Source organism: Thalassophryne amazonica, chromosome 7, assembly GCF_902500255.1.
Source record: "Thalassophryne amazonica chromosome 7, fThaAma1.1, whole genome shotgun sequence".
NCBI classification, from domain to species: domain Eukaryota; kingdom Metazoa; phylum Chordata; class Actinopteri; order Batrachoidiformes; family Batrachoididae; genus Thalassophryne; species Thalassophryne amazonica.
The window spans coordinates 92,501,865-92,529,301 of record NC_047109.1 but is presented as its reverse complement, the minus strand read 5'-3'; the positions used below and the strand labels follow the sequence as shown (position 1 = coordinate 92,529,301).

At 42.3% G+C, this 27,437-nt stretch overlaps 1 protein-coding gene across 4 annotated transcripts in view; it reads right to left on the bottom strand.

Annotated features, from left to right (window-relative positions):
* kirrel3l (kirre like nephrin family adhesion molecule 3, like) overlaps positions 1 to 7,242 on the bottom strand; it is a 122,344-nt gene extending 115,102 nt beyond the window's left edge. For all 4 annotated transcript variants that reach the window (XM_034175071.1, XM_034175073.1, XM_034175072.1 and 1 more), the window contains exon 1: positions 6,747 to 7,242. In XM_034175071.1, the coding sequence (XP_034030962.1) occupies positions 6,747 to 6,786 (40 nt within the window). In that variant the 5' untranslated portion in view covers positions 6,787 to 7,242. The remainder of the gene's footprint in view (positions 1 to 6,746) is intronic.
* Between the last annotated feature and the right edge of the window lie 20,195 nt (positions 7,243 to 27,437).

Below are 27,437 nucleotides of genomic sequence, written 5' to 3'. Positions count from 1 at the left end.
GCTGCAGTTACTGGGGTTAGTTCAGAATTATTTGCAGTGGGTGGTATGGTTGAGAATCGTTCAGATTTGTCTGAGCAACAGCAAGGAGAATTGCAGGTTCTGCTGCAAAAATGGGAGAAGGTGTTTGCCCATCATGAAGAGGATTTCGGGCGGACAAATGTGGTGCAGAATAGCATCCCTACGGGGGATGCTGCCCCTATTCGGGGGAGATACCGTCCGATTCCACCTATGTTATATAAAGAGGTGAAGACTCTCCTCTCAGGTATGCTCGATAGGGGAGTGATAAGGGAGAGCAGCAGTCCTTGGGCTGCCCCTATAGTTCTTGTGCATAAAAAGGATGGTAGTTGGCATTTTTGTGTAGATTATAGGAAGTTGAATGCAGTTACGCACAAGGACGCATTCCCCTTGCCTCGTATCAAAGAGACATTGACTGGCCTTAGTCAGTCAGAATGGTTCTCGACCTTGGACCTTGCCAGTGGCTACTGGCAGGTTGAAATGCATCCCGATGATCGGGAAAAGACTGCTTTTTCCACTCTGCTGGGCTTATATGAGTTTGAGCAAATGCCTTTTGGACTGTGTAATGCGCCTGCAACTTTTCAAAGGTTGATGCAGCAGTGTTTGAATGGAAAGATGGCGGAATCGTTATTGGTTTATTTGGATGACATCATTATATATTCTGCTAATTTTTCCTCCCATCTTCAGCACCTGGATCGGGTGTTTGAGCGGTTGTGGCGTTATGGTTTGAAATTGCGCCCAGACAAGTGTAGGCTGTTGCAGCGAGAGGTGACATTCCTGGGAAATGTGGTGGATCGATATGGGGTGAGACCTGATCCGGAAAAAGTTTGTGCTGTCCTGGATTGGCCTGTTCCGACTACTATCAAGCAGGTCAGGGCGTTTTTAGGGTTAGCTGGATACTATAGGCGATTTGTTGCAGGGTTTGCTAAATTAGCTCGGCCCCTGAATAGGCTTTTGACAGGTATCCCTGTGGATAAGAAGTCACAGTCCAAGAAGGTAAATTGGACTATGGCGTGTCAAGCCTCGTTTGATGTCCTTAAAAAGGCTTTAACGCAGGCTCCTGTTCTGGCATATGCTCATTATGATAAGCCTTTTATCTTGTATACTGATGCTAGTAACCAGGGACTTGGTGCTGTTTTGTCTCAGGTTCAGGATGGCCAGGAACGTGTTGTAGCGTATGCTAGTAGGAGTTTGCATCCAAGTGAACAGAATGATGTGAATTACAGCTCGTTTAAACTTGAGCTGTTGGCCTTGAAATGGGCTGTGACTGAAAAATTTAAAGATTTTTTAACAGGAGTAGAGTTTATCGTCTATACAGACAATAACCCTTTGGCTCATTTGCAGACAGCACATCTTGGAGCGGTGGAGCAACGTTGGGTGGCACAGCTAGCTTCATTTAATTACATAGTGAGATACTGCTCAGGCAAAGCTAATGTCAATGCTGATGTTTTGTCCAGATTTCCTGTTCCATCGAAAGGGGTTATAGCGTCAGCAGAGAGGCATGGCCAGGGGTTAATGGTTAGTGCGGTTGTTGGGGTAATGCCTGAGGATGGATGGGGGGAGGCTCAAAGTTTGGACTTAGATATCCAGGCTGTTAAGGGATATGTTGTTGAGGGGAGTGTTCCAACTCGCTCCCATCGTTTAGCGCTTACTGGCCGAGCCCAAAAATTACTTCGGCAATGGAAAAAGTTGACAGTGGTAGAAGGTGTGTTATATCGGACCTTTACTGATGGACGGAGTCATGAGGAGTATCGTCAGTTTGTATGTCCGGGTTGCCATTGTGAGGAAGTTTGGCAGAAAATTTATGAGGCTGGGGCTCACCTCGGCATGGATAAGACCCTTGTTCAGCTTCGCCAAAAGTTTTATTGGCCTGATATGGAAAGGGAGGTACGGGCATTTCATGAGAAGTGTGTCGTGTGTAGTCTCCAAAAGCGCCGTGTTGAGCCCAGAGCCCCACTCGATTCAATTGGAGCCACCTACCCATTGGAGGTTATTGGGTTGGATTTTTTTAACCCTTGGCCGACCAACAGATACATATCAAAATATTTTGGTTGCAACTGATCAATTTACCCGTTTTGCATGGGCAGTTCCTACTTTAGATCAGTCTGCACAAACGACGGTTAAAATGCTTTGGAAGCATATAATACAGCAGTTTGGTTGCCCTGCACGGTTTCACTCTGATCGTGGTCCGAATTTTGAGTCTGCTTTAATGCGGCAACTCTGTGAGTTGTATGGGATAGGCAAAAGCAGGACAACATCGTATCACCCTGCGGGTAATGGTGGTGTAGAGCGTTTCAATCAAACGTTGAATATGCTCCGTTCATTGGAAGAGGAGAGACAGTGTAGTTGGCAAAATTACATTCCAGAGTTGGTTCATGCTTATAATAATACAGTGCATAGTGCAACGGGTTATGCCCCTTCGTTTTTGATGTTTGGCAGACATTTACGACTTCCTGTGGATGTGGGTCTTGGGTTAAGTCCTGAGCAGTTATCGTTTGATTTGACAGGGTGGGTGAAAGATCATCACTGCAAACTTGCGTTGGCCTACAATATTGCACGTCAGAAAGCAGCTACTGTGGCTTCCCAGCGTAAATGTCAGTTTGATAAAAATGCTAAAGCCTTGCCTCTGGTACCTGGGGAGCGTGTGTGGATACGGAATAGACGTCGTGAGGGGAGGGGTAAGTTAAGTACCTGGTGGGACCCTGAACCCTATGTAATTTTGGACTGTGTAGGGAATACCGGGGTTGTATATAGAGTGCGCCCAGAGAAAGGGGAGCGCGAGCAGACTGTGCACAGGAATGCTTTAAAAGTGTGCATCGCACCCCAGGTTGAGCCTGGGTCACCGGCTAGAGGATGGACCCCCCAGGTTTCGGGACATGAAATTCCTGTTTGGTATGGGTTCTTCCCAGCTGTACCTGAGCAGCGGCCGTTGGATGCCCCCCAGGATGTGCCTCGTTGCTCCACTCGTGTAAATTTTGGCCGACCGCCGGTCCGTTATCCTGATTAGTCTCTTGTGTGTGTTGCAGGGACTGGCAACGATAAAGTGTGGGGGGATGTAATCCAGCCTCGGGGGGAATTTCTTTTGTTGGTTGGATTTTGGAGTTTGGCTCCTTAGTGGTTGTTATGGTAACCTCAGGCGCACCTGACCTCTCTTGGATAATTGCAATCAGTTCACCTGGAGTGAGTGTGTGAGGCGGTGGATAAGAGGGGCTCTGTAGTGTGAGGTGGGGAGAAGCACTCCATGGAGAGAAAAGGATTCGGCGGCGGGAGGTGTAAAGAGCAGCCGGTATAAGGAGTGACTGGACAATAGGAGTCGTATCGACATTGACGTCACGAGTTCCAGCTGAATGCTCGCACCGGAGAAAACACCACAACGCAGATTATATGTGGCGGCAGGGGAGAACCCTGCCGTGTCTGTAAGTACACTTTATGTGTTTGTGAAGTGGTGTTTCCAACAAAAAGTGGAGTTTCCTTGGGGGAGGACAGTGGTCGTGCGCTCGTTGGCCTGGGTATGTGTATGTGTTAGGTGCACGGGAGGAGAAGTGACGGAGAGGAACGCCAGGAGGAGAGACGAGTGACGCGGAGGTGTTGCATGCAGTAGCCGGGGAGGAACCCTGCTTCGCATGAAAGACTACGTTGTGCTACGTCGGAGGAAAGGAGGACACGCCTCCTAAGCTGATAGTTGGGAAGACATTTGCGGATTGGCGGACGCTTGGTTGGACCTGGACTGGCTGTTCCCGCCTATTGACTGCATGGTTTTTGTGCTGGAGGTTTTGTATTTTAATTTGAGTTTGAGATTTTGTATTTTAATTTTTTTTCCTTTTTTAGTGTTTAGAAGAGAGTAATAAATTATTAATTTATGGTTTGCCTTGTTTGGTTACTTCAGCTCTTAATCAGTTAAATTGGCCACTCTGTGTTTTAAATCCATCTGTCAAAAATCATAATATTTTACAAAAACCTTCATTACAGTTCCAGGTTGATTTTTACTTCTTTGTCCCATATTGCAATTAAAAAGTTCATCTCCTTCCCTCCACGAGTCCTCCCATGGCTCATTTTTTCTACTTTTATTTCAGTTCAATTTCTTTATACAGCAACAAATCACAACATGCCAGCCCAAGGCACTTCACAAGGGTAAAGTCAACTTTACCCAACCCCTGAACAAGCACAGAAGCACCAGTGGTCAGAAAATCTCCCTCAGGCATTTTTTGAGGAAGAAACCCCAAGCAGACCATACTCAGTGGAGTGAACATCTGCGTTGGCCATATGGACAATAACAAATAAAACAACAACAAAAAAATTATCCAACATGCAAAGACAGAGATGATGGAATTAAAGGTGACTTGACACTTGCACACATTTTTGGCTCTGCACTCTCCGCATTTTGTTGTGACAATCCCACATGCTGTGTTCCCAGTTGGATGCTGTGCTTTGTTCTACTGGATGCCGCACTTTGTGCGCTGGACGCTGTGTATATAAAATAATTCTTTTGTAGTGGATTAATAATTTTTCTCAGAACTGGCTGTTGAAACCTCTAATCGCTTCCAGAATCACAGTGGAGGCTCCAGTAGCAGCTTCCCCCCCCCCCCCCTCTCTCTGTGCTGAATGAGGTGGAGAAAGCATTTGTAACAGTCTAAAAAGGTAATTATTTGTCATGTTTATACTGTAATGGTTTGGTAAAACAGTTGCATGTTCACCCCTTCTTGTGAGCAGCTGTAAAAGTATATTTATGACAGATTTAACATTTCATAATGTTCAGATGAGCTGCACTCTGATGCAGTGCGCTGAAGCAGTCACTAACACTCACATGCAGTGTTTTTTAATTTTTTGCATAATGTTCACGTAATTAATGCGTGATGGAGATTCTGAACATTTCAAAATTTTCTTTGCGCACTTGCACTAAGCTGCGCACAGTTTACAACTTTTTACAATGAGTTTGAGATGACTTTACTCTCGTGCACGGCACACTGTGTGCAAGTGTCAGGGCACCTTAAGGAAACAAACACATATAAAGTCCAGAAGTCACATTAACTGATTCTTCAGAAAATCAAACGATAATGGACCTGTGAAGTGGAGCACAATTGGGATCATCGTTTCTTTTCTTCTGCTACATCTGCTACTGCTGATATCCTGTTTCAACATCCCATAGTTGGTCAGAAAGTCCAAACTATCCAAAAAATGTTGCCACACTGCGAACACACCGGGTTTGGTTTGACCACCTCTTTTGGTTCGACCACACTGGGTTTGAGGCAGCTTCCACACCTGCTATTTTTGTTTGCACCAAGCTGAAAAGTCCAAAGGTCCAGACTAACCAAGATAGGTTTGAAAGCACCCTTAGGCTTAAAGTCAGACAGCTTTAATCAGTTCCATTTGCGCGCGCGCGCGTGTTTGGGAAACGGAGAGGTTGTGATTTTCTATGATTGCTTGTTTTTTGGGGTCTGGGGGTGGGGAGTAGAGGGGAAACAGACCCACTGTCTAGCTGCTGCCCATTCTCATCCAGCTGTTGTTCTTCTGTCAGGGAGCAGAAGTCTGCTGGTGTCACATCTCTCCCCAGAGCTCTGGGTAATGACAAAACCATGCGGAACCAGCGCTGAAGGTAAAGCTGTATCACAGAGCAAATGGAAATAACGCGCGCGCTTCACCATTTGTCCTCTTGAAATTACACACCAGTGGATCTTGTTTGCGCATCAGTGTGCGTGCTCTCAGCTTCAGAAATAACAACCATTCTGTTTGGTTTAAACTCACTCTTTGTAACATATAAATTGCTTTGATGGTGTGATTATAAATGTATGTTGATGTCCCGATGATTAATTGAGGTGAACAAACTACTTTACTATGCAAATAAATACGCGGCTGGGTGGTGGTGGTGTGTGTGTGTGATGGCGGGTGGGGGGGTACTCATTTGCCTAACGACCCCACCCCCATTTAAAAATAAACAACATCATCAACAAAAGTGCGCCCTATTTTCTCAATCTTCCTTCCACTTCGCTCGCCGTGCGCCTTTGGCACACATCTTTTAAAATATCCATTTACGCACAGTCCACAGCGTTCTCGACGGCTATTGTAATTACCACTCAACTTTCCACCATAACCTGTAATGAAAGTCAATTTCCACTCTGTCTCAGCCATAACTCTCGCTTCATTTTCTTTGTTTAGTGGAAATCAATCCAGAGACCGCGGCAGAACTTCAGCGCGGAGAACTGCGGCGCTCAGCCTGACCGCTTCTCTCTGCGGGGGGCATTCATTACGCCAGCCCCACCTGCTCCAAATATTCATTTTTATTTTCATATTCTTACCAAAAGAAACTCAACCTGATATGAAGGTCAATCGAAGTAAAAAAAAAATCTTTAAAACTTTGCGCTGCAGTCTCATGCGCATCGACAAAAAACAAAACAAACAAACAACAACAACAACAACAACAAAAAAAAACAAAACAAAAAGGAACATTTCACTCGTCAGAGGGAAAAAAAAACAAAAAAAAAAAACGAACTAAAACAAAACGGGCACCGAAATCCACAGTGCCATTATTCCACTAGCGTACCCGGGTGGGTTTGCTCATAATGAAACATTCTCCTCTAACCACAGTTCCAACACTAATCCAACATTTGCTGGCGCTTTGCAGCGCAGGGATGGAGCACTGCAGCAGACACTGGATGCGTGGCGCAGCGCACCGGTCCGCTCCATCCTCTCCATCACTACACCGCTGCGGGATTACGAACAAAAGCCAGTCTTACCTGTTACCACAAGAGAAGCCAGGAGGTAAAACGAACGCATCGCAGCTGCTCCGATCGTCGATTGTGTTGCGATGAAGACGTGGGATTGCTGAGCGGCTTGTTGCGGTCCGCAGCGGCGCCGGAATACGAGCGGACGGACAGGACAGGCGCACCGGTCTCTAATATATCATCCAGTTTTAAGAAAATGGCCCAAACACTTTGTAAACTCTCAGTTAACGACGCGTCTCCATAGTTGATAACTTTGTGAGCTGCACACCAGCTTCTTCTTTTTTTTTGCGCTCAGGATTGGCACAGGTTTCACTGCGCTCCCCGACAGTCCACGAGAAAATCACAAATCCACAGCCGCCGGGTTGTGCGCGACGCGCTCCAAAGAGATGCGTGCTCCTCGGCAGTGCGCACGGATGAGGCTCAGGTGAAGTTGGCCCTCTTTCTGTCTGTTCGCACTCTCTGTGCTCCTGCTGGACTCCGATCCGTGGCTTCTGCTGCCGATGCGCGCCGATGCGGGTGATAACTCCCTCCACCCCACCCCCGCCCTTACTCAGCCTTTGGGGTTCCACTATTGGCTGTGCGCACGATACGCGGAGAGCATTTAAATCAGTTATTGTGAATTAAACCATGTTTTGGCTGGATGTTGTTGTTCCACGTGGTTGTACAGAAAAGTATCACATGCGGAATGTGGTTTGTGCTGTGTGAGGGCACAAACACAAATTCATCACTTTTAAATCGACACAGAAATCAAGTGGAAAAGCGAACCATTAACCAACAAACAAAAAACTAACAAACCTTTTGTTCCTACTCAGAAATTCAAAGTAATTTTATGGTGGGATGGAGTCTTGCTCATTCATTTTCTAAACCCTTTTCTTCCACTTGGGTCTGAGGTATTTATATGTGCTTTTAGCTACCCCTAATTGCTCGGAGTCACCACATTAGATCAGGCAAAGTGAGCCGCATTGGGATTTGGCACAGTTTTGATGCCAGATTCCTGACACAACCAGCTCCAAGTGTCCCAAAGCAGTCTCTCAGCCAAGTATTAATCAGGATGGGTTTTATACTTAACAAACCCTTCATGACATCACCCACAGGTTTTCTGAAGAGCAGCTTTGAAGCTCAAATGGGGCGGTTCCAAATTTTACCATCTTGGCATTGCCCAACTCTACTTCTGGTCTACTTCTGAGGTTTACTGTGGGTGAGACCTGCATGACCCGGACACACACCCCATGTCATACTTACCAAACAAGCTAAAGCTAACAGGTGTTTGATTCAGACATGGTTTTGTGGACTGGGTGGTGGTTTTCATAGTGGGTAACATGTTGACTTTGATATGAGTGCTATGTTTTAGAACTGTTTCTGGATACATCCCTAGACTGTTTTGAGAATTTGCACTATAAGATGACTTGTCTGATGTTTGTACAATTTCTCTGTCTAGTTTGATGGTGTTATGATTTTATTTTGTCTTTTTGATTATTCATTGCATTGCAGACACTATGTTGTGTTTTGTTCCTGTGCCCCATGTTGTTTACGTATATGTGGACTTGTGTACCAACAAATATGGTGTCCCTAGAAAACTACAACTCCCAAGTAGACACCAATGACCTCATACAAGTGTAACCTCTTTAGATGATTACACTGATTGACTTCTAAGTTATACAAAAGAAGCTGATTTTCTTTATGTGCAATTTGGACAGAAAGCTCAGTTTTAAAAATACATATTAAAGATATACTTGGATTTAAGTGTGCATAAAATTCTTAACATTTATGGGTGCAGGTACTAAAATATTACAGCCCAGTCTTATATTTTTTTCACAATACCGTCATGAAATGTGTCACATTTTCATGACAAGCTCAAATTTAGTTCACTATTTTTAACCCTAACTATAACCATAAACATAATTTCCAAACCAAATTTTGTGATGCTGTCACAAAAATGTGACGCATTTCTTGATGGTATGAACTAATAGATGAAATCACTGAGATGGGGTTGAAAAAGTATGACTGGAATATTGCCTTCGTAGCCGTTGCACCATCAGTGGAATAAATGTCACCATACTACCTACTAATTAATGCTAATGGTGCTAATCGTTGATAATGTACAAATTATATAATAGTAAAATTTCACTCAATGAAAATACTGGAGCACAGACATCTTAGATTGTCTGTTAGTACATTTAACCACAGAGTAAGCCATATTATTGCACATTTTTGTCATAAAATGCTCAAAAAAGACAGATATGGTTGACTCCACATTAGCTTGCTACCTCAGCTAGCAGGACCCTCAGCCTGCTAGCACATTAGCTGTCACTCAAAGTGACAATGTCCATAATTATTTGTAATTTTATGGATGAACATAGCTGATGAGTTGTCAGTTGTGCAGATGTCATATATGGGGAAAGTAGTTGTAGAGACGGTGAATTGGCTGGAAACATGCTTACTTCTGACATAAATTTGTGCAGTTTAACCTGGCCACCTATGGCAAGTGACTCGCTTTAGGACAATCCAATCTCGAGGCAGTTCGTGATAGCATTACGAAAAGTAAATTCATCTGTGGTTTGTGTCCCTCCTCACTCTGGGGGAGGAGGAGTAACAGGAAGACAGAGGAGGGGAAGGAGAAGAACAGTAGTAGCCAGTAAACCGGTAGCAATCAGTGTGTCTGGTATTCATATTTCTGTATTTATATTTGCAAATTGTTTTTTGTTATTTTTTTTGTTTGTTGTTTTTTACTTTCACTTTTGATGCACTGTGTGCTTCTTACCCTGTGTGCTGCTGTACAATGCTGCGGGAATCTCAATTTCCCTGAGGAGTCTTCCCAAGGAATTAATAAAGGTCTATCTAATCGAATCTAATCTTACGTTATGGTTATGGTTAGAGTTAGGAGAAGGGGGAGGATTATAAATAGTAAAAATAAATAATAAAAAATAAATAAATACGCATCACAAAAATGGTGTGCTTTTTGTGACGCGGCACAAAAAAGCATGAGACTGGGCTGGCCATAATACCATAAAGCTGAGCTGGACCATTAAAATCCTTGCAAAAATTTGACACTTCCATGTTAGCTTAATTTTTCAGTACCGGAGGTTGGTGCTTGCTCAGGACCTATTCTGTTTGACATCTGAGATGAGAAAGAATCAGGTGTGAAAAGTGATGGCTTCTTCACATGGCCTTCTTTTCATTGTTTTTTGATATGTGGTACACCAACAGGAACTGAACTACCATCCCTTCAGGTGAGAGAACAGATTTTTTTTTTTCAGCTGGAGTCAAATTGTGTGTTTAGGTGACTTTGAGAAATTTGAGTTTGGCGGTAACACCCCAGTTTGTCAAAAGTAGTTTTCACCAGTTCTGAATTTCATGTCCTTTTTGAGCCCAGTTTACTGTGGCTCAGATGGCAGTGCCAATTAATGCAGTGTTACATCGACTCTAGCAGTGTTAAATCAAGTTGATCGGCACTAATGGAGTTAGTTTAGACTATGACAGAGTAAATTTAACACAGTTTAGAATGAGACCATATGTACTTTTTGCAGGGTTAATTGAGTATTACAGAATTTACAGTACTGATGCCTCAAAAATAGCAAAAAGACACAGAAGTCTGCATAGAGTTAAATCTGGGGTGTTAAATTCTGAGTCAAAATTTCAGAGTCAGTGCAAACTATTAAGTGTTCTTTCAACACTCTTGATGTTGAACTTTGCCAAGTATTGGAGTTGCTTCTTGGGTTCATTCATGTCAGTGTTAAATAAACTCTATACAGGTGTTATTAACACTCTAAAGGTGTGATTTCAACACCAGCCTGGGAATGAGTGAGAAATGAATAAATGGTATTAGTTTCTTTAGTGCCTAGCTCTTTGGCACTCTGCCAGAGTTGATTTTATTGCTGGAGTTTTTGCAGTCTCATACTCATAAAAACCAACATGGGTGTTGTTGGTTTTTATGTTACATGAACGTAAGCCTAACATGTAGCTTCTTACATTATAAAATCAAGATTTATGGGTGAATACATTCAAATCATGTAGTTTTAACATAACATGCAACAAAAAAATCTAACTTGCTCAGTGAACATAATAAAATTATGGAAAGTATTTCCAAGTAAAATGTATTTACGTAGTAGCCAGCAGCAATTTTGCTGAGTGACCTAATTGTAATTTTGTTGGGTCAGCATGAAGAATTTGCCTTACTATTACTTAATTACCATGGGTCAGCCCAACTATAAATAAATAAATAAATAAATATTTATTTGCCTCCAAAAGAAGATAATAAGTAATCACATAACAAGCAATAAATATGTGACAAAAATTAAAATGGGATCAATAACATATTTAAAATACATTTGTTGTGAGCAGTGGTGGGCACAGTTCTGATAATCCGATAACCGATAATTATCGAAGAAATGTTTTCATTATTGGATTTTCTTTTCAGATAACTTTAAAAACCATTGTCGGACTAATTATCTTCCGCTAAATTTTTGTCCGATAATTTTTAGACCGTTAACGTGATAAACAAAGCTGAACAGTTACAAACATTTATAAAACTTAAAATCAGTTGAGCACCAACCTGTTAAATGTTTCATAGCAGATGTGTAGTTCTACCCTCTGCAAACAGAGGAGAGCTGCTTCTAGAAGAAACCACTCTATCCTCTGCAGTCAAAGGAGAACTGGTCACAAAAAAAAAAAAAAAACTAATTTGGGCAATATCACCCAAGTCATCCAGAGGCATACATTTTTAACATATTGCTCAAATTTTAACCAAACTAATTTCTGACAAGTTATTTAAATTATTGTCACGTCTGAAGTTTTATAAAGTGAAAATATCAGATATATGTTTTAGTTTTAAAGTAATTAGCTAATTTTTAATGTTTTAGTGAGCACATGCTGTGCCAAGTGCATTATGGGTATGACAGGGTAATCTCAGTACGTTCACAACATGAAAAATGCATTTCAGACACTCTGATCAGGCTCCACGGACAACAGCATTAAACTCTAGTGCCTAAAACTCTCATGAATATATTCTCTGGGTTTATAGACGTTGTTATTGTGTTTGCGTTTATTAAATTTCACGCATCTTAAATGTAGCAGACACAGATTATCTGGAATTTTGTTTTGGCAAGTTTTCACGGTCTCTACTGCCATCTACTGGCCAGCAGTGTTCATAGCAGTATTCGCCCTGAAGGTGGGCTGGTATTTTCAATCACTGTACTCGGTTCCAGCTCAAACTGTATGACAGAACCGCACGGTGTAAAAGTTTAGAGGGCATGATTTATGTTCTCACACACATTGGGCCTCATGTATCAATGTGCGTACGGCGATATTTGAGCATATATGGGGTGTACGCCAAAACGGCTGCGCTACTTGGCATTTATCAATGTGGTCGTTGGCGTACGCTGCGCTGAAAATATACACCAGGTTGAGAGGTGGCGTTAATTATACACCAAAATGAACCAGCGCTGGAATCCACATAGAAATGAAAATGATCAACATGATAAACAGTGCCATTATACAAATCAATGCATATGTTAAATAAATAACACTTTACTGATTATACTACATAATAATCAATACAAATCCCGCTTTTTGTTGGTCTTGAGCATGACCCGTGGCCACAGCGCTGACCGCAAAGAAAGCGCTGCTCACCTTTTTCTCCAGAGCCTGGAGCCAGAGCAGCACTGAGCTTAACTTTATGTGGTGTGATCATTTTAGACAATGAAATTGATAATTACAACTGTAGTGTTGTCATTCCCTTCGCCCGTGCTGCAATCAGGTTGTGTCGTCTCCATTCGTTTGTTACTACAATAAAATAAATAAAGAAATACATCTTAAGAATAAATAAATCTGAAAAATTAGGCGTGTCTTATTAATTGAGTGAGCAAATATCCACATGTCAAGAATTATTGACATGTGAAAAGAGAATACAGTGGTCCCTCGCTATAACGCCGTTCACCTTTTGCGGCCTCGCAGTTTCACAGAGTTTTTAGTCCAATTTTGCATGCCTTTTTTTTTTACAGTGCATTGTGGTCTGCGTGTCTGTTTATAAGAATCTTCTTGCCCAGAAGAAAAAAGAGCGCCAACAACTACACATAACTGTGTTTGTCACTCGGAAAAAGACACCTGCAGCCAGGTGTGAGTGGAAAAAGGCGCGGCGTCAGGATGAAGAGGTGCGATCTGTGAAATACTGGTCAGTCACTATTAATAATTTCTTATGTGTCCAACCTCGTACGTTGATCATTAAAATTACATTCGTTAGTTCTAAAAGCCATCAGAATTATTTATAGGAAAACTTCTATTTTTATTTCTCAAACAAATGTTTGGGCCTGAAAACAGGTTGGTCTTATTTTTCTCCTAAGGTTTGAACTTTGAGAGTGTTTACACACGAGAGAAAAGTGAGAAAATGTTCATGCCTGATTGAGAAAGTGTATAAAGTGGTTTTACAGCTTTGAAACGTCTATAATAATTGTAAAAAATAAAGCTGAATACGTCGCGGTTTTGCATATTACGGGCTATTTTTAGAACGTAACTCGTGCGATAAATGAGGGACCACTGTAACACTTTTTTGATTATACTACAAAACAATTGATACGACAGCCGGTTTTGACGCTCTATTGGCACGTGTCGTGATTGGTGGAGTTCTTTTCCTTTGCTGTCTTCCTGGCTTCCATGTCGTAAAATGAGGGTGTGTCTGAAGCGGAGTCTGAATATTTATGGGTGTGTTTATTATAATTACGATTGTTTTCACCCGCCACATTTATCAAGGTTACGTCAGGCGTACGCCGGAAATGGGCAGGTGCGCACTGCTTGATACATGTCACGGCAACTTTGGTGTACTTGAAATTTACACTGTAAATTTATGCCACAAGTGCACAACTTTGATACATGAGGCCCATTGTACGTTCAAAAACCACATGTCGGACTCGTGTTTCCAGAAGAAAAACTTAAACAGAAGGTTTTTTTTTCAAATTTAATTTACATTTCTTATTTTTTACAAAAACTCTCGATGGGAGACATCAAAGTTAAAAAAAAACATTACAAGACAGCTCTGCAGTGTTTGCACAGGCACAGTGTGAGAGGTAGGACGCTTGTACCCTCACGACGGCCGACCAGAATATCAAACAGGTTTGATTTTCATCTGACCATATGATCACCGATCAGGAGGTGGTCGTGACATGTTAAACACAGTTTGTTACTCCATGTATGCTAAACAATGCAGGACGTGCGATTAACCTGTAACTAGGTGCGATCCAAAAAATTCTCGCACAAATGAAAAATCAGCTGAAAAAGGGCTAAAACTCACACAGTGTAAACCCATCTTAAGCACTGAACGTCTGGCACCAGTAGATCATGGTGGTGTTCTATTTATTTTTGACACTGGTTATATCAAATGGTTATCTAATTACAACTTGGCTTATTTTTTTTTTTTTTGAAAATGCCTTTTTTTTTTTTTTTTTTTACAAAAAGGAGGTTAAAGGAGATTTTTTTAATGAAAGACGTGCGGGCGGATTGTAGCATTGGCTCGCAGCTGACGCGATGCTCCGCCACAGGAAAAACACCTCCGTTGGAAGCTTTAAGGACAAGTTGGAACATGTCCAGCTGTTAAACAATTTCTCAGATACTCACTCCACTGAAAGCCATCAAAAGCCGCCTGGATTTTACAAATGGTTATCAACACAGAGGTGTTTTTCCTGTGCCGCCGCACCGTGCTGACTGCGTCCCGACACGCGGACCCGTCCGCACGTCTTTCATTAAAAAAAAATCTCCTTTAACAATGGAATATCCGGATAAAATGCTGAAACCGACTTCTTCTGAAACTTCTCTGTTCTCTCACGACGTCCTGGATCAATAGAGCCTGAAATGTGGAGGTTTTCAGCTTGAAACAGGCTGACGACGGCGCCTGAGAGCGCTGCGCAACGTCTCGCTCCGTGGGAAGTCCTTAAAGCGACAGTATCACCTCAAAATCTCTCATCAGCCGTTAAAATTTTCACAGAAAACCAGCTTAATTTTTTGAACTGTGTCCACTTCGATGTGTCTCACAGGTTTAGAAAAAATTTTGATCAAACAAAGCGCCAGTCTCTCAGCAACTTCTCAGACAAAGGAATTCTGACGAGGAGCTGGACGACTCCTCCCACAAGGACTGCTCACAGGCGAATGACGTCACCGTCAGGCGTGGAAAAACTCACGCATGCGCACAAGGGTTCAAGCATGTCTGACGTAAAAACATATGAATGAAATCCATATAGTTTTTGAAAAAATAAAAAGGACCTATACTTTATGGACAGCCCTCATACATATGGGTTTCTCTAATATATATCGCAGAAGTCTAAAATGAGCTGTTACAGGCCTAAATTTTGCACGCAGAAGCAAACATATTCGCCAGCATTGATTTGTAGGAGTTGCTTAAGAACTAGTTTTGCACATCATGACCCCTTTAATATTTCACCTAAAGGCATGTTTCTAAAATAATAAATATAAAAAATTGGCACCCCACATGTAAATATTTAATTACATCCCCTAACTGAGGATGGCAGAACCAGTGTCATCTATTTGCCTTTTTGTGCAAATGTGAAAAATTGTGAGATCATTTTGAGATGGTCGATGGGCAAGAAAATAATTTTCATTTTCCTTTTGTGTCAATCTTGAGCATTGCAAGACAGGTTTTCCTTTCATGTCACTGTCCAATAACCCACCTTATGACATCACAAAGATCAATAGAAATGTGCTGTCGTTTGTTGTTTGGAAGCTGAGTTGTCAAGACTTTTTTTTTAATCTAAATTAGAGTGATTGCTCATGGTGGTTGCTAAAAGGAACCAAAGAGAGAAGCATCATTATCATATCTGAACAAAAGCTAAGATTTTTTTTTTTTTAAGGGATGAAAACTGTGTTGTGTATCACTTGCCTGTGGCTGTTTATAGGCCTGTACTTTGATATTGTTCATTAGCTATTCAAAGAGCTATTGATTAACCAAAATAACAGGCCCTGGAGTCATTTGGTTAGTCAGTCTTTTCACTTGTGTGTCAGACAAAGCTGCAAATTAAAGATTCTGGTATAACACACGTGTCTTAACTAAACCTGGTGACTGACTGTCAAAGCCTTAAGAAAAAAAAAAATTAAAGTGTTGATGCAGACATGATGAAGAGGATGTGGATTCACAAACGTAAATGCATTTTTTTTTTTTTACATTTCACTCTGTGTCAGGAAGGATTTTTGGTGTAAAACTTACACCAAATCAACATGCAGATCCACCTCGGATCTGGCTGATCCATGCAATGATTAGGGCTCATGTCTCACAAGTGTCTCCCCCCCACCAATCGGTAGTTGTTAAACTCTGGGGCTGCCTGGCCTTTCTGTTTATTGCCTCCCTGTAATGCAAACATAAGGGTCCCCTGTCAGTAAACACATATTGTTGGAAGAAACAGCTTGCACAGCTGGGAAGCCAACCAAGGTTAGTGTGAGTGAACACATGAGTGCACCAAAAGCCCCTTTCACACCGGTGTCGCAGACCGAACAGTCCCCCTAAAAATCGGTCCCCCCGATGACGCGGTTCACGGATTAACACCTTGTTTCTTCAAACTGCACTCCAGTCATCATCTATCTCAGCCACAGATATCTGAAGCTTTTGTACAACAATCATTTCCACATAAATTCAGCATTATTTCATCATTAAAAGATGGCGGAAGAGATCAGAGCGCCACGGCTACACAAACTGCTAGCTGATGCGTTCACTGCGTGTCGGTCATTTTAAAGCGTTACGGAATTTCATTGAGTTTCTGCTTAAAACTGACTTTAGAATGATTTAAGAAGTTTTAACTTATCATCTGATGGTTAACAATGATTAATGGGATTAAATCCCATTAATCCATTTGATTGGTTTGGATGAAGAGACTCTGTCTCAGATGTGCTGCTGTGGTTCAAAATGACGCATGCGCAGATGCAAAAGGCGGACCACTTTTTAGGGGCGGGACATTCAGTCTGCGACACCGGGCCTGCCTCAAGTTGCGTATGCTGCGTATCTAATAATGCAGGAATGTCTGCGTCAGTTGCGTGCAGCGTGGGGGGTGGGGGGTAGGGCTTGAGGAGGTGACAGCGCCGAGCAGCTCAGCTGCAGCCAGACTGTAAAATGAGCAGGTGTGCGCTCTGATTTGTCTTCTAGTTTATATTTCTTCTTGTGCAGCGATGCAGGTGTGCGATGATTTCTGTTCAAAGTTATCATTCTTCCTGTGACCGCGGAGTTGCAGCCGACATTCGCATGCTCACATGCGCGAACCGTCCGTGAGTGAGCGTGGAGATGAGGAGTGATACTGAATGTGGACAAGTCCTGTCGCTGGCTGTGAGCACGACTTAATGGACTTTATTTAACACAATCGTGAGAGAACGTGAGGAGGTGAGCGCGATGACCTGCAGCCAGGCTGTGATGAGCATTTTTTTTTCATTTTAATTGTTCACGTGTTCTTTGAGCGGTATAGTTTTACTTCATTGTGTACACGGTATAAAAAGTTCGACAACAATCCTACGTGATTTATAGCTTGGCAACAATGGAGCACAGCAGGAATCATAAATTTGCATCGGGAAGTGTGGGTGTGGCATCCAGTCACTTTAAGTACCATTAAACTGCCTCAACTTGCGAAAAAACTACTTTCTTTCTGCGTTCTGTGCTTGACGCCGAAAGAATTAAACATATGTTTAATCTTTTGCATCCGTTTTGCATCGCCCTTTGCGTCCTTTACAGTATTGTGGCGTTAGGCTGCATCAATTCGGCGCTAGGTTGCATCAACTTGGCATCGTCATGACGGTGCATGACACAACTCGAAGCAGGCCCGGTGTGAAAGGGGCTTAAATGTGTGCTACCGTGTGAGAGTGAGACACATAATTTATACAGGGTGCTGTTTGTAAAATAATGTCTTCAAATTAGCGATTCACATTTTCCACATTTAACAAATTGGCCAGCAAAATTACAGACAAAAAAAAAAAAAGAGAAAATATCAACTTTTAGCTCACATGTATGGCATTTCTGTTAAAAACTCAATAGTTATACTAAATTGCTCGATATCAGGAAAGTTATTGGTTGCTCCCGAGGTTATATCATTAAAGATTTAACTAAATATTTAGTAAAACATTTGTGTAAAAAACAAAATGCTTTTAGATTGATGAAGCTATATATAAACTAAATATTTAGCAAAATGCATAAGATAACATTTCACTAAATATTATCTTACATATTTCTATAAATATTTAGGATTTACTGCAATATTTAGCATATACCAGTAACTAAATATTGAGCTATATATATATAAATGTTCAACTAAACATTTTATGATACAAGTTTTATTTTTTTTTTAAACCAAAGTAGTAAAAAACAAGCAATGGCAGCCTCACTGGGCACCAAACTGGAGCTTTTGTAAATGAAATAAAATGACCAACCAGTTAATTTTAAGCTACACATAACTTCTGAAGATGTGTTTTTATTCATACAAAATCTTTGCTGCAGGGTTGTGTTTATTTCTCCCACCGAGTACGTTTTCCTGTAGAAACACTCTCTCCTTCACCCCATTCACTACATACCTCAGTCGTCCATCTGCTGCAGAGCTAATCATCACTGCACAGTTGTGTGGAGGGATGACTGTGTTAAGCCCCTTTCAAACCGGGGCTGCTCCCAGTTGCTTCCTGTGGTGTCATGGCGACGCAGGAATATCTGCGTCAGGTGCACGCAGCAGGGGGCAGAGACTAGGTGAGAATGCAGCCTGCAGGTTCTCTGCACAGAGAAGTCAGAGAGCACAGTTTGGCTGCAGACAGACTGTGCACTCTGACTTCTCTTCTAGTTTATATTTGTTCTTGTGGTGAGCTGCAGGGCTGCGCTGAGTTCTGTTATAGTTTATCTTTCCCCCTTTCACCGCGAGATGCGCACGCACGCGAACGAACCATCCGTAAGCAAATGTGGAGATGTCTGGAGTTCTACGTGATGTTGACATGTCCTGTCTCAGGACTTATGTCCTTTTTTTTTAACTGTGATGTAAGAGTTTGAGCAGAGAACAAGGAAGTAATGCCTGCAGCCAGACTTTTTTTTCTTTTAATTGTTCACATGTGTGCGCGTGAATGAAGGTCCATGAGTGGACTAGAGATGTCCGGACTTTTTACTGGATATTTGTGGCAATCAGTCTGGGAGCAGGACTTTTATGGATTTTATTTAAACACATTTGTGAGAGAAGAAGCTGCTGCTGCCTCACAGTGCCTCTCTTCACCAGACAGCTCCACACAGAGAAGGAGCTGAGCTGCAATGAGCATTTTTTTCTGTGGTCTTTTTTTTCAGCATGTAGTTTTTACTGCATTAAGTACATGGTATAAAAACAGTCCTGCGTGATTTATACTGCGGGAACAATGGAACATAGCAAGAATCATAAATTGGCTTCCGAGTCACGCCGGGTAACACCTCTTTGCCCCGAGTTACGCCTCTTTGCCCTGACTTGTGCTAGAACCACTTCCTTTCTGCGTTGTGCATAGGATGCCAAAAAAATTAAACAGGTTTAATTTTTCGGTGGCCATCTTGCTTCCTCCTTTGCACCCCTCGCGCTGTTGTGGCGCCAACCTGCATCGTCTCGGCACTGAGTTGCTTCCACGCTGCGTCGTCATAATGACGCACGGCGCAACTGGGAGCAACCGGGAGTGCCCCTGGTGTGAAAGGGGCTTTATTTGCATTTTATTACATACATTTAATACATTTATGTGCAGTAGTAGTCTATAAGTCTCACTGCCAACTACATCTGCTCCTAATCCATCATCAAACCACCATCCACTAACTATCCAGCAGGTGGCAGTCATGTTTATGGGATATTCCATAATCAAAACAAACTGCTTTTTGGATTCATCTTATGAACCACAAATGATTCACCAGATTTGAGTGAGTGTGGCCTCATTATATGCCCCTTTAATATTGTGCATTGCAAGATGCAAGATGGTGTTTTATTGTTTTTTGATTGTTGTGTTTACAACCTGGAGGAGACAGAGTTATTGATCTGTCTGTTCACTCACTACATTATACAGAAGGTGCTAGGCTTGTCCAAAACCTAGGAATTTTATGATTGAAGATTACAGTTTTAAACCTAAACATCATTAAAAATTAAGGATAAAAACTGTTATTATGGCTAAACATGGGAAACCTGAACCATTGAGTATTCACAGCCTTTGCCATGAAGCTCAAAGTTGAGCTCAGTTGCATCCTGTTTTCACTGATCATCCTCAAGATGTTTCTACATCTTAATTGGAGTCCATCTGGTGTAATTGTAGTTACTTGGATGTGATTTAAAAACACACACACCTGTCTACATATAAGGTCCTACAGTTGACAGTGCATGTCAGAGCACAAACCAAGTATGAAGTCAAAGGAATTGTCTGTAGACCTTCGAGACAGAACTGCCTAGAGGCACAAATCTGGGGAAGGGTACAGAAACATTTCTGCTGCTTTGAAGGTCCCAGTGAGCACAGTGGCCTCCATCATATGAAAATGGAAGAAGTTTGGATCCACCAGGACTCTTCCTAGAGCTGGTCACCTGTCTAAATTGAGTGATCAGGGAGAAGAGTCTTAGTCAGGGAGGTGACCAAGAACCCAAAGGTCATGCTGTCAGAGCTCCATCATTCCTCTGTGGAGAGGGGAGAAACTTCCAGAAGGACAACCATCTCTGCAGCAATCCATCAATCAGGCCAGTGTGGTAGAGTGGCCAGACGGAAGCCACTCCTTCATAAAAGGCACATGGCAGCCCACCTGGAGTTTGTCAAAAGGCACCTGAAAATTCTCTGGTGTGATGAGACAAAGCTTGTGCTCTTTGGCGTGAATGCCAGGCATCATGTTTGGAGGAAACCAGGCACCATCCCTACAGTGAATCATGGTGGTGGCAGCATTGTGTGGGGTTTTTCAGCGGCAGGAACTGGGAGACTAGTCAGGAAGAGGGAAAGATGAATGTAGCAATGAACAGAGACATCCTGGATGAAAACCTGCACCAGAGTGCCATTGACCTCAGACTGGGGTGACGGTTCATCTTTCAGCAAGACAATGACCCTAAGCACACAGTCAGGATATCAAAGGAGTGGCTTCAGGACAACTCTGTGAATGTCCTTGAGTGACCCAGCCAGAGCCCAGACTGGAGTCCAATTTAACATCTCTGTAGAGATCTGAAAATGTCTGTGCACCGACGCTCCCCATCTAACCTGATGGAGCTTGAGAGGTGCTGCAAAGAGAAATGGGCAAAACTGCCCAAAGATAGGTGCACCAAGCTTGTGACATCATATTCAAGAAGACTTGCAGCTGTAATTGCTGCTAAAGGCACATCAACAAAGTCTTGAGCAAAGGGTGTAAATACTTCTGTACATGTGATTTCTTTGTTTTTTTATGTTTAATACATTTGCAAATATTAGAAAAAAAACCTTTTCCATGTTGTCATTATGGGGTGTTGTGAGTAGAATTTTGACAAAAAATGAATTTCATCCATTTTGGAATATGGCTGTAATATAACAAAATGTGGAAAAACTGAAGCGCTGTGAATACTTTCCGGATGCACTGCCTGCTTGTTAGTGTGTGATTTAGTGTGTTTATGCACATGGATTTCAGAGAAACGGTAATCAAAATTTTGTGTGCGTAGAGTGCAGCAGTGTGCACATGTGAAAGCATCAATGAGTGAATGAGTGAGGGCTGCACAGGGCTTGGGTGAGCTGTAAAACAGCAGGGTGCTTGCACCACTTGTGCTGTAGTAGTAAAATCAACATCTATTGTGTTAGTGTTGTCTGTCACTGGACTGCATGTGTGTGAATCACCTGCAATTCACTTATGATACATGCACGTGCATCGGCTTGAGCAAATAATTTTAATTACGGTGGCTCATGTGGCATTGAATGGAGGGCACCCATATTCCCTGAGCTTTTGGATGTGTGAATAATTTATATATAAAAAGGGGGTTTTCAAGCTGTGGGTTTATCAATAATAAATGCGGTTTGATATTTACTAAACTGTTCATAGGAAGAAAGGGATGACAGTTAAGACGTCATTTGCATGGAAATTGCAACGAGGCAATAAATAAAGAATGAAGTGGAGATATGTATGGAAATGTGATTCACAGCGAAATGAGAGTAATTTAACAAAATATTATCCCAGTCCCTGTTTGACCTCAGGTCAATTAAAAAAAGAGATGTCAGTTATGGTGAACCGCATGCTGCACTTTTAAAATGACAACGGCTTGCTTTCTCTTTTTGTCTGGTTGAAAAGCAGATCTGACGTGCAAATGGAAGAAAATGTATTCAAGCTGACACAAACCATGGGTTTAGTATGAATGAATATTAAACTGAATAAAACCAGAGTCATTATCTGCCACAGGAAACGAAAATAGTTTTTTTTCTTTTCTCCACAAAACTAAACTCTGTAAAAGACAAGCGAGAGTTTGGGGAATGTGAAATTTGTTTTGATCAAAACTTGATTCTATGGGAACTCCAGCAAGCTTTCAGTGCAAAAACACACTGTAAGGTGTAAAGCCTTTTACATCGTTAGACAAAGTACATATTTCATTGGGAATCGAAACATAAATACTACAGATTGAAATTTTACAGCATAACCAAGCTATCTGCAACAGTTGGCGAGCCACTGGAAACAAGCTAACCACCAAATAGTGACTTGTTAAAGTTTTGTAAAACACTAGGAAATAGTACAGTTGGAGATTCAGGGCTACAGCACTCTGAAATCTAGCCCCAGTGACCTTCACCTTCACCCAAATGATTGACCCCTGCCAGGGCAATTCCAGAATCCACCTTTGTCCCTCAGGCCATCAGACTGTACAACTCCTGACTCAGGGGGAGGAGGAGTAACAGGAAGACAGAGGACAGGAACGAGAGGAACAGTAGTAGCCAGTAAACCAGTTTTGATCAGTATGTCTGGTATTTAAATTTATATTTGCAAACAGTTTTTTTGTTTTACTTTCACTTTTGATACCCTGTGTGCTTCTTACCCTGTGTGCTTGCTATACATTGCTGATGGAACCTCAGTTTCCCTGAGGGAGTCTTCCCAAGGGATTAATAAAGAGCTACAGTATCTAATTTTATCTAATCTAATCTAATCTAAAGTGTATGCCACATTTGGTCCATATGGGGCTGAAAGTCAAATGTCTTGACTGTTGCCAAAATTTATTCTTTAAAGCCAATTTCATGGACAAACTTACTTGCCATACCACGTTTGGTCTTTGGCAAATTTGACCTTGCTGGGCAATTCCAGAACCTACCTCCCTATGTGTGCTGTAGCCCTGGCTGTGGAAATCAGCTTCAGTGGGACGGGGGCCAGACTAAGCAAGAGCAATTCAAGCATGAGCTTTCAGAATGGTTCCCAAGCTACCCTATTTGTATTGGACCACAAAAATTAAATTCATGGTCTTAATCCCAAGTGTACACTCTCATTTAGAATACGCAATAATGGCAACCTTTGCAGGTAATGCACTCTGTCTAATGAGTGCTTTACTAGCTGACACTGTATGAATGATGATAATTAGCCTTGTCTGTGTTTCTGAAGTTTTGCTCACAAAACTGCAAAATATGAACATCCTGCTATGTTCAAATTGCAGTTCTTCTCAAGGTCTAAGGTTTATGTTGCTATCCATATGGGGAATATTACGAGCTTTTACTGTAATTGTTATGTTGAATGTTGAGCCGATCTGTGTCAAGCATAACGCTAAATGCCGCTACAAGCTCATAACTCATAAGGACATATACCTTTGCTCGGCAGTGGTATCCATCTGTGCAGCTTGCAAGCAATTCCAAACCTGTCTCTGCTCTCTCCCACTCCAATATGACATCAGTCTCTGCACTAGTGAGAAATTTGCAATTATGTATTTGTTTTATGTATGAATAAAAAGCAGAAGAAGAGCCGTTAAAGCTCAACATGGACATGGGGCTTGTGGCAGATTCTACTATTTCTATCCTCATATCAACTCGATGTCCTCTGCCTTGATACCAGAATATGACCACCTATAGATTGTGTTTTTGTGTGTAATGAAAATCTCTCTGGGGATCGGGTTTACGGATTCTTCCCCCTCAAGGGTCAAGGAGAGGTTGAAGCTTCTGGTTTGAGCTGCACTTAGAAAAGGGTGTGGATTACAGGAATGTGACTAGCAAATGTAGTTTCCACACACAGACAAAAAAGTCTGACATTACAGTACTGACGAACATAGTTTTTCTCAGGTTCAGAGTCACACGGCGAATTAGGATGGTGGTCAACGAGTGCATACCTCCACGAACATCATCACTTCAGGCAAGCCACAGAAGACAAGACACATAAGCCAATCCTGAACAAACATTAACAACCCTTCCCTCGTCTTCACAAAATATCATTTAATACACATCCCAAGGAGGTGATGTTTGAGTTGCCATGTCTCACTTCTGTCAGTTAAACCCTCTTTTACACAGGGACAGGGTTTGTCCAGTGGCTCTTGTGCGGTCATGAAATTACGTCGAATGCCACATGATTCCAAAGAGGTGCACAGCTGCCACCAGGACCTTACAAAGTTCCCCCCATATCCTCTCACAAACCACCATGATCACAATGGTCACTGTGAAGTATGAAGCTGTACCTGATTTCTGCAGAAGAGTCACCAAGGCTGGAAGACACACAAATACCACACAGGCCACGCAAAACACCTCACTTAGCACCCCATGACCACTGATGCTGCACTGATGCTGCAGCAACAGCAGACTGTCCACTGACACGACTGGAATGAAAATGAGTTTGGACATGAACTCAGAAAACAATGGGGGACATGGGCAATATGGGACTAAGACAAGGTGGGATCAGTGCAATATGAGATATGTCTGTTTGGGACAGTGCAATACAAGACATATGTCTGATTGGAATGGTGTAATTTAGAGCTTTCTGAGCTCACCTCATCCCCCCCCCCCCCCCCCCCCCCACACACACACACAAATTTCCAGACATTCTTAATTGAGGTATGTGTGTGTGGATGTGGGTGCATGTGAGGGTGTGTGTGTGTAAGTTACGTGTGAGTGCAAGCATTGTTTTTGAGGATGTACAAGCAAATTTCATTGTGCTGTTTTACTGTGCAATGACAATAAAGGTGATTCCGAAAAAAAGAGCAATATCATTTCAATATCACAGTCAACAGGCACACAATAATCAGAGCTGTGTGCTGTGATTTTTATGAAAAAGATCATTTTATAAGCGCTGTTATAAAGTGCAAAATGATTCCTTGTTAGCTGATGTCCACTGAGTTCATCAGAAAGTTTTGTGCATGTTAAAAACTTTGAGCGGAGATTAGGCAGAGAGCTTTGTCTTTTACTTTTCCTGCGGGTGATGGCTCTTTTTGGGCTTCTGAAAGCTCTGATCTCAATTTAGTACAAGCGGACGTGAAGCTCAGCTGTCACCAAAACGACACGTCACGTCAGATATGTCAGACACGTAATCTGCGCCACAGTTACTGTTATGACAACCTGTAGCACTAACTAACTATAAACCTACTAGCATGGAGACAAAATGAGCTAAATAATAAATTAATCATTTTTTGACGCTTCTGTACGCACACATTCAGTTTGGATTTTGTGTGCGTATGCAGGTTTTTTTCCCCACTGCTGTACGCCTGACATCACCTGCATGAAAACACCTCACCTGGAACATTTTAATATATAAGTAGGTATATTAACTGTGGACTCACCACAGTTTTGTCCTTTTTTCTATCAACTGTGTAATCAAGAGTTTGACTCCCAGAAGTGGCGTGTGGAGCTCCAGTCCAGTTAGAGGTGGGCAAAGTGAGAACAGGAGAACAGTTTTTGCAGTCTCTGAAATGGTTTTAATGTTTTTATTTTTCATGGGTCAGTTGTTTTCCAGTTAGTGAAAGTTGTTAATTATCCAGTGCTGTAATTTTTCTGCAGGAGTAGCTGACTCGCCCCGTGAATGATGGAGAAACGCATGTGTGCACACACACAAGATATATCTAAACTGATGAATGTGAAAAATGAACCATTTAATATTTAGCTCGCTTTGTCCTCTCTCTCTCTCTCTCTCTCTCTCTCTCTCTGAGTGTGCACACATAGTGAGGAAATCTGATGGCAAACCGCTCAAAATCCAGAATATATTGGTGTGTGGACCGCTGAAGAGAAGGTACTGCTGGCCCACCACCACAAGATGGCTCCCTGCTTGAAGTGTGGGCTTCAAGCACGAGAGGGCGTCGGAACGACCGGGAGTGACAGCTGTCACTCATCATCCATACCAGCTGTCACTCATCCACCACTCAACACCATCACCATAAAGGCCGGACTGCAACTCCACCTCCCCGCCGAGAAATCAGCTACCAATCAAGGTAACCTTCACTGCGATTTATATTGAGACTAAAAATATTGTTCTGTGTGCAGCCGTGTTCCTGCGGGCTCTGTCGGAGGCTGGATTGGCGGACAGTGAGAGGGCGACATTCTTCGCCTCTCACTCCATCCAGGAAAGAGACCAACAGGAGCTGCACGGGTGACATTGTTTCTGGAGGTGGAGGTTCTCCCTCCCGGAGGAACTACTCAGGGGACGATTACTGGGTGTGTCTTCACACACCCACCATTAACTGTTTCTGTTTCTGCCAGCAGTACCTGGTCTGACAGCTGGAGACGGTGGCCACCTGGGACTTGGGACTTGGTGGCTCCGGTGTTCTTCAGATCTGCTGGTGGTGAAAGTTGTGTGGGATCCGGCTCTTCTTTGGACAGACGTCTTCTATCCTCGAGCCTGCCCACACGTCACCTTGTATACGATTGACTGTACTCCTCTATTTGTTTTTGTCTGTATTCCGTTGTGCAATTCACAACATTAAATTGTTACTTTTTGGCTTATCCATTGTCCGTTCATTAACGCCCCCTGTTGTGGGTCCGTGTCACTACACCTTCCCAACATATATGTCAAAAAAGCAGCAGATTTCAGTGGAAATGTGACTTCATCTGTAGCACACAAACTCCAAATGAGACACCAACATGCACAAGGGCCGCTGAAGTTAGGAAAAGTTAGGAAAATGCCTATCATAAAGCATTCTTTTTTACAACATTATCCAAGTTTTATTTAGAACATTGAAGACTGTATTACTAACATCTGTTCCTACATACTACCCAACTGTTACTGCAGTACATACCAGAAATAAGCAATCAAGTATTATGGACACAACTACGCACATGCACATATTCCACAAAAAGTAAAATTTTGCAAGCACGGACAACTCCTGATGTATATGTGTACAATTCCATGGTCCATTGGAGGCATCTATGATTTTTATTCAAAGTAGCAGTTTGAACCCAGATAAAGACTTCTTTTTCTACTAAGTAGTCATCGCAGTGGCAGAATCACCCTTTTTTTGATGTGACTAATCACACTAGAGTGTGTTTTCACCTTATTGGTTCAACTAAAATTGATTCCAGCATTCCCTAGAATTTGGTTTTAGATTGATCGGGGCCTTGGCCAGCTAAACTGTGTGGTTGATAAGTACAGCAGTGAGCTGTCTGAAATATTCATGCACGGATGCAGAGTTGTTGTCCCTTGATGGGCCTCTCCATGTGCAACATCTGTTCCTGATGTCACGCTCATTCCTGTGTGCCAGAAAAGCCCTGATGGCGTCTTTGGCATCTCGGCTGCACTAAGCCGTGTCTGCATACATGCTCTGCTCCTCTCGGCTATACAATAAATATCTGACGCGACAGTCGTGATCCAGCAGCCTGGAC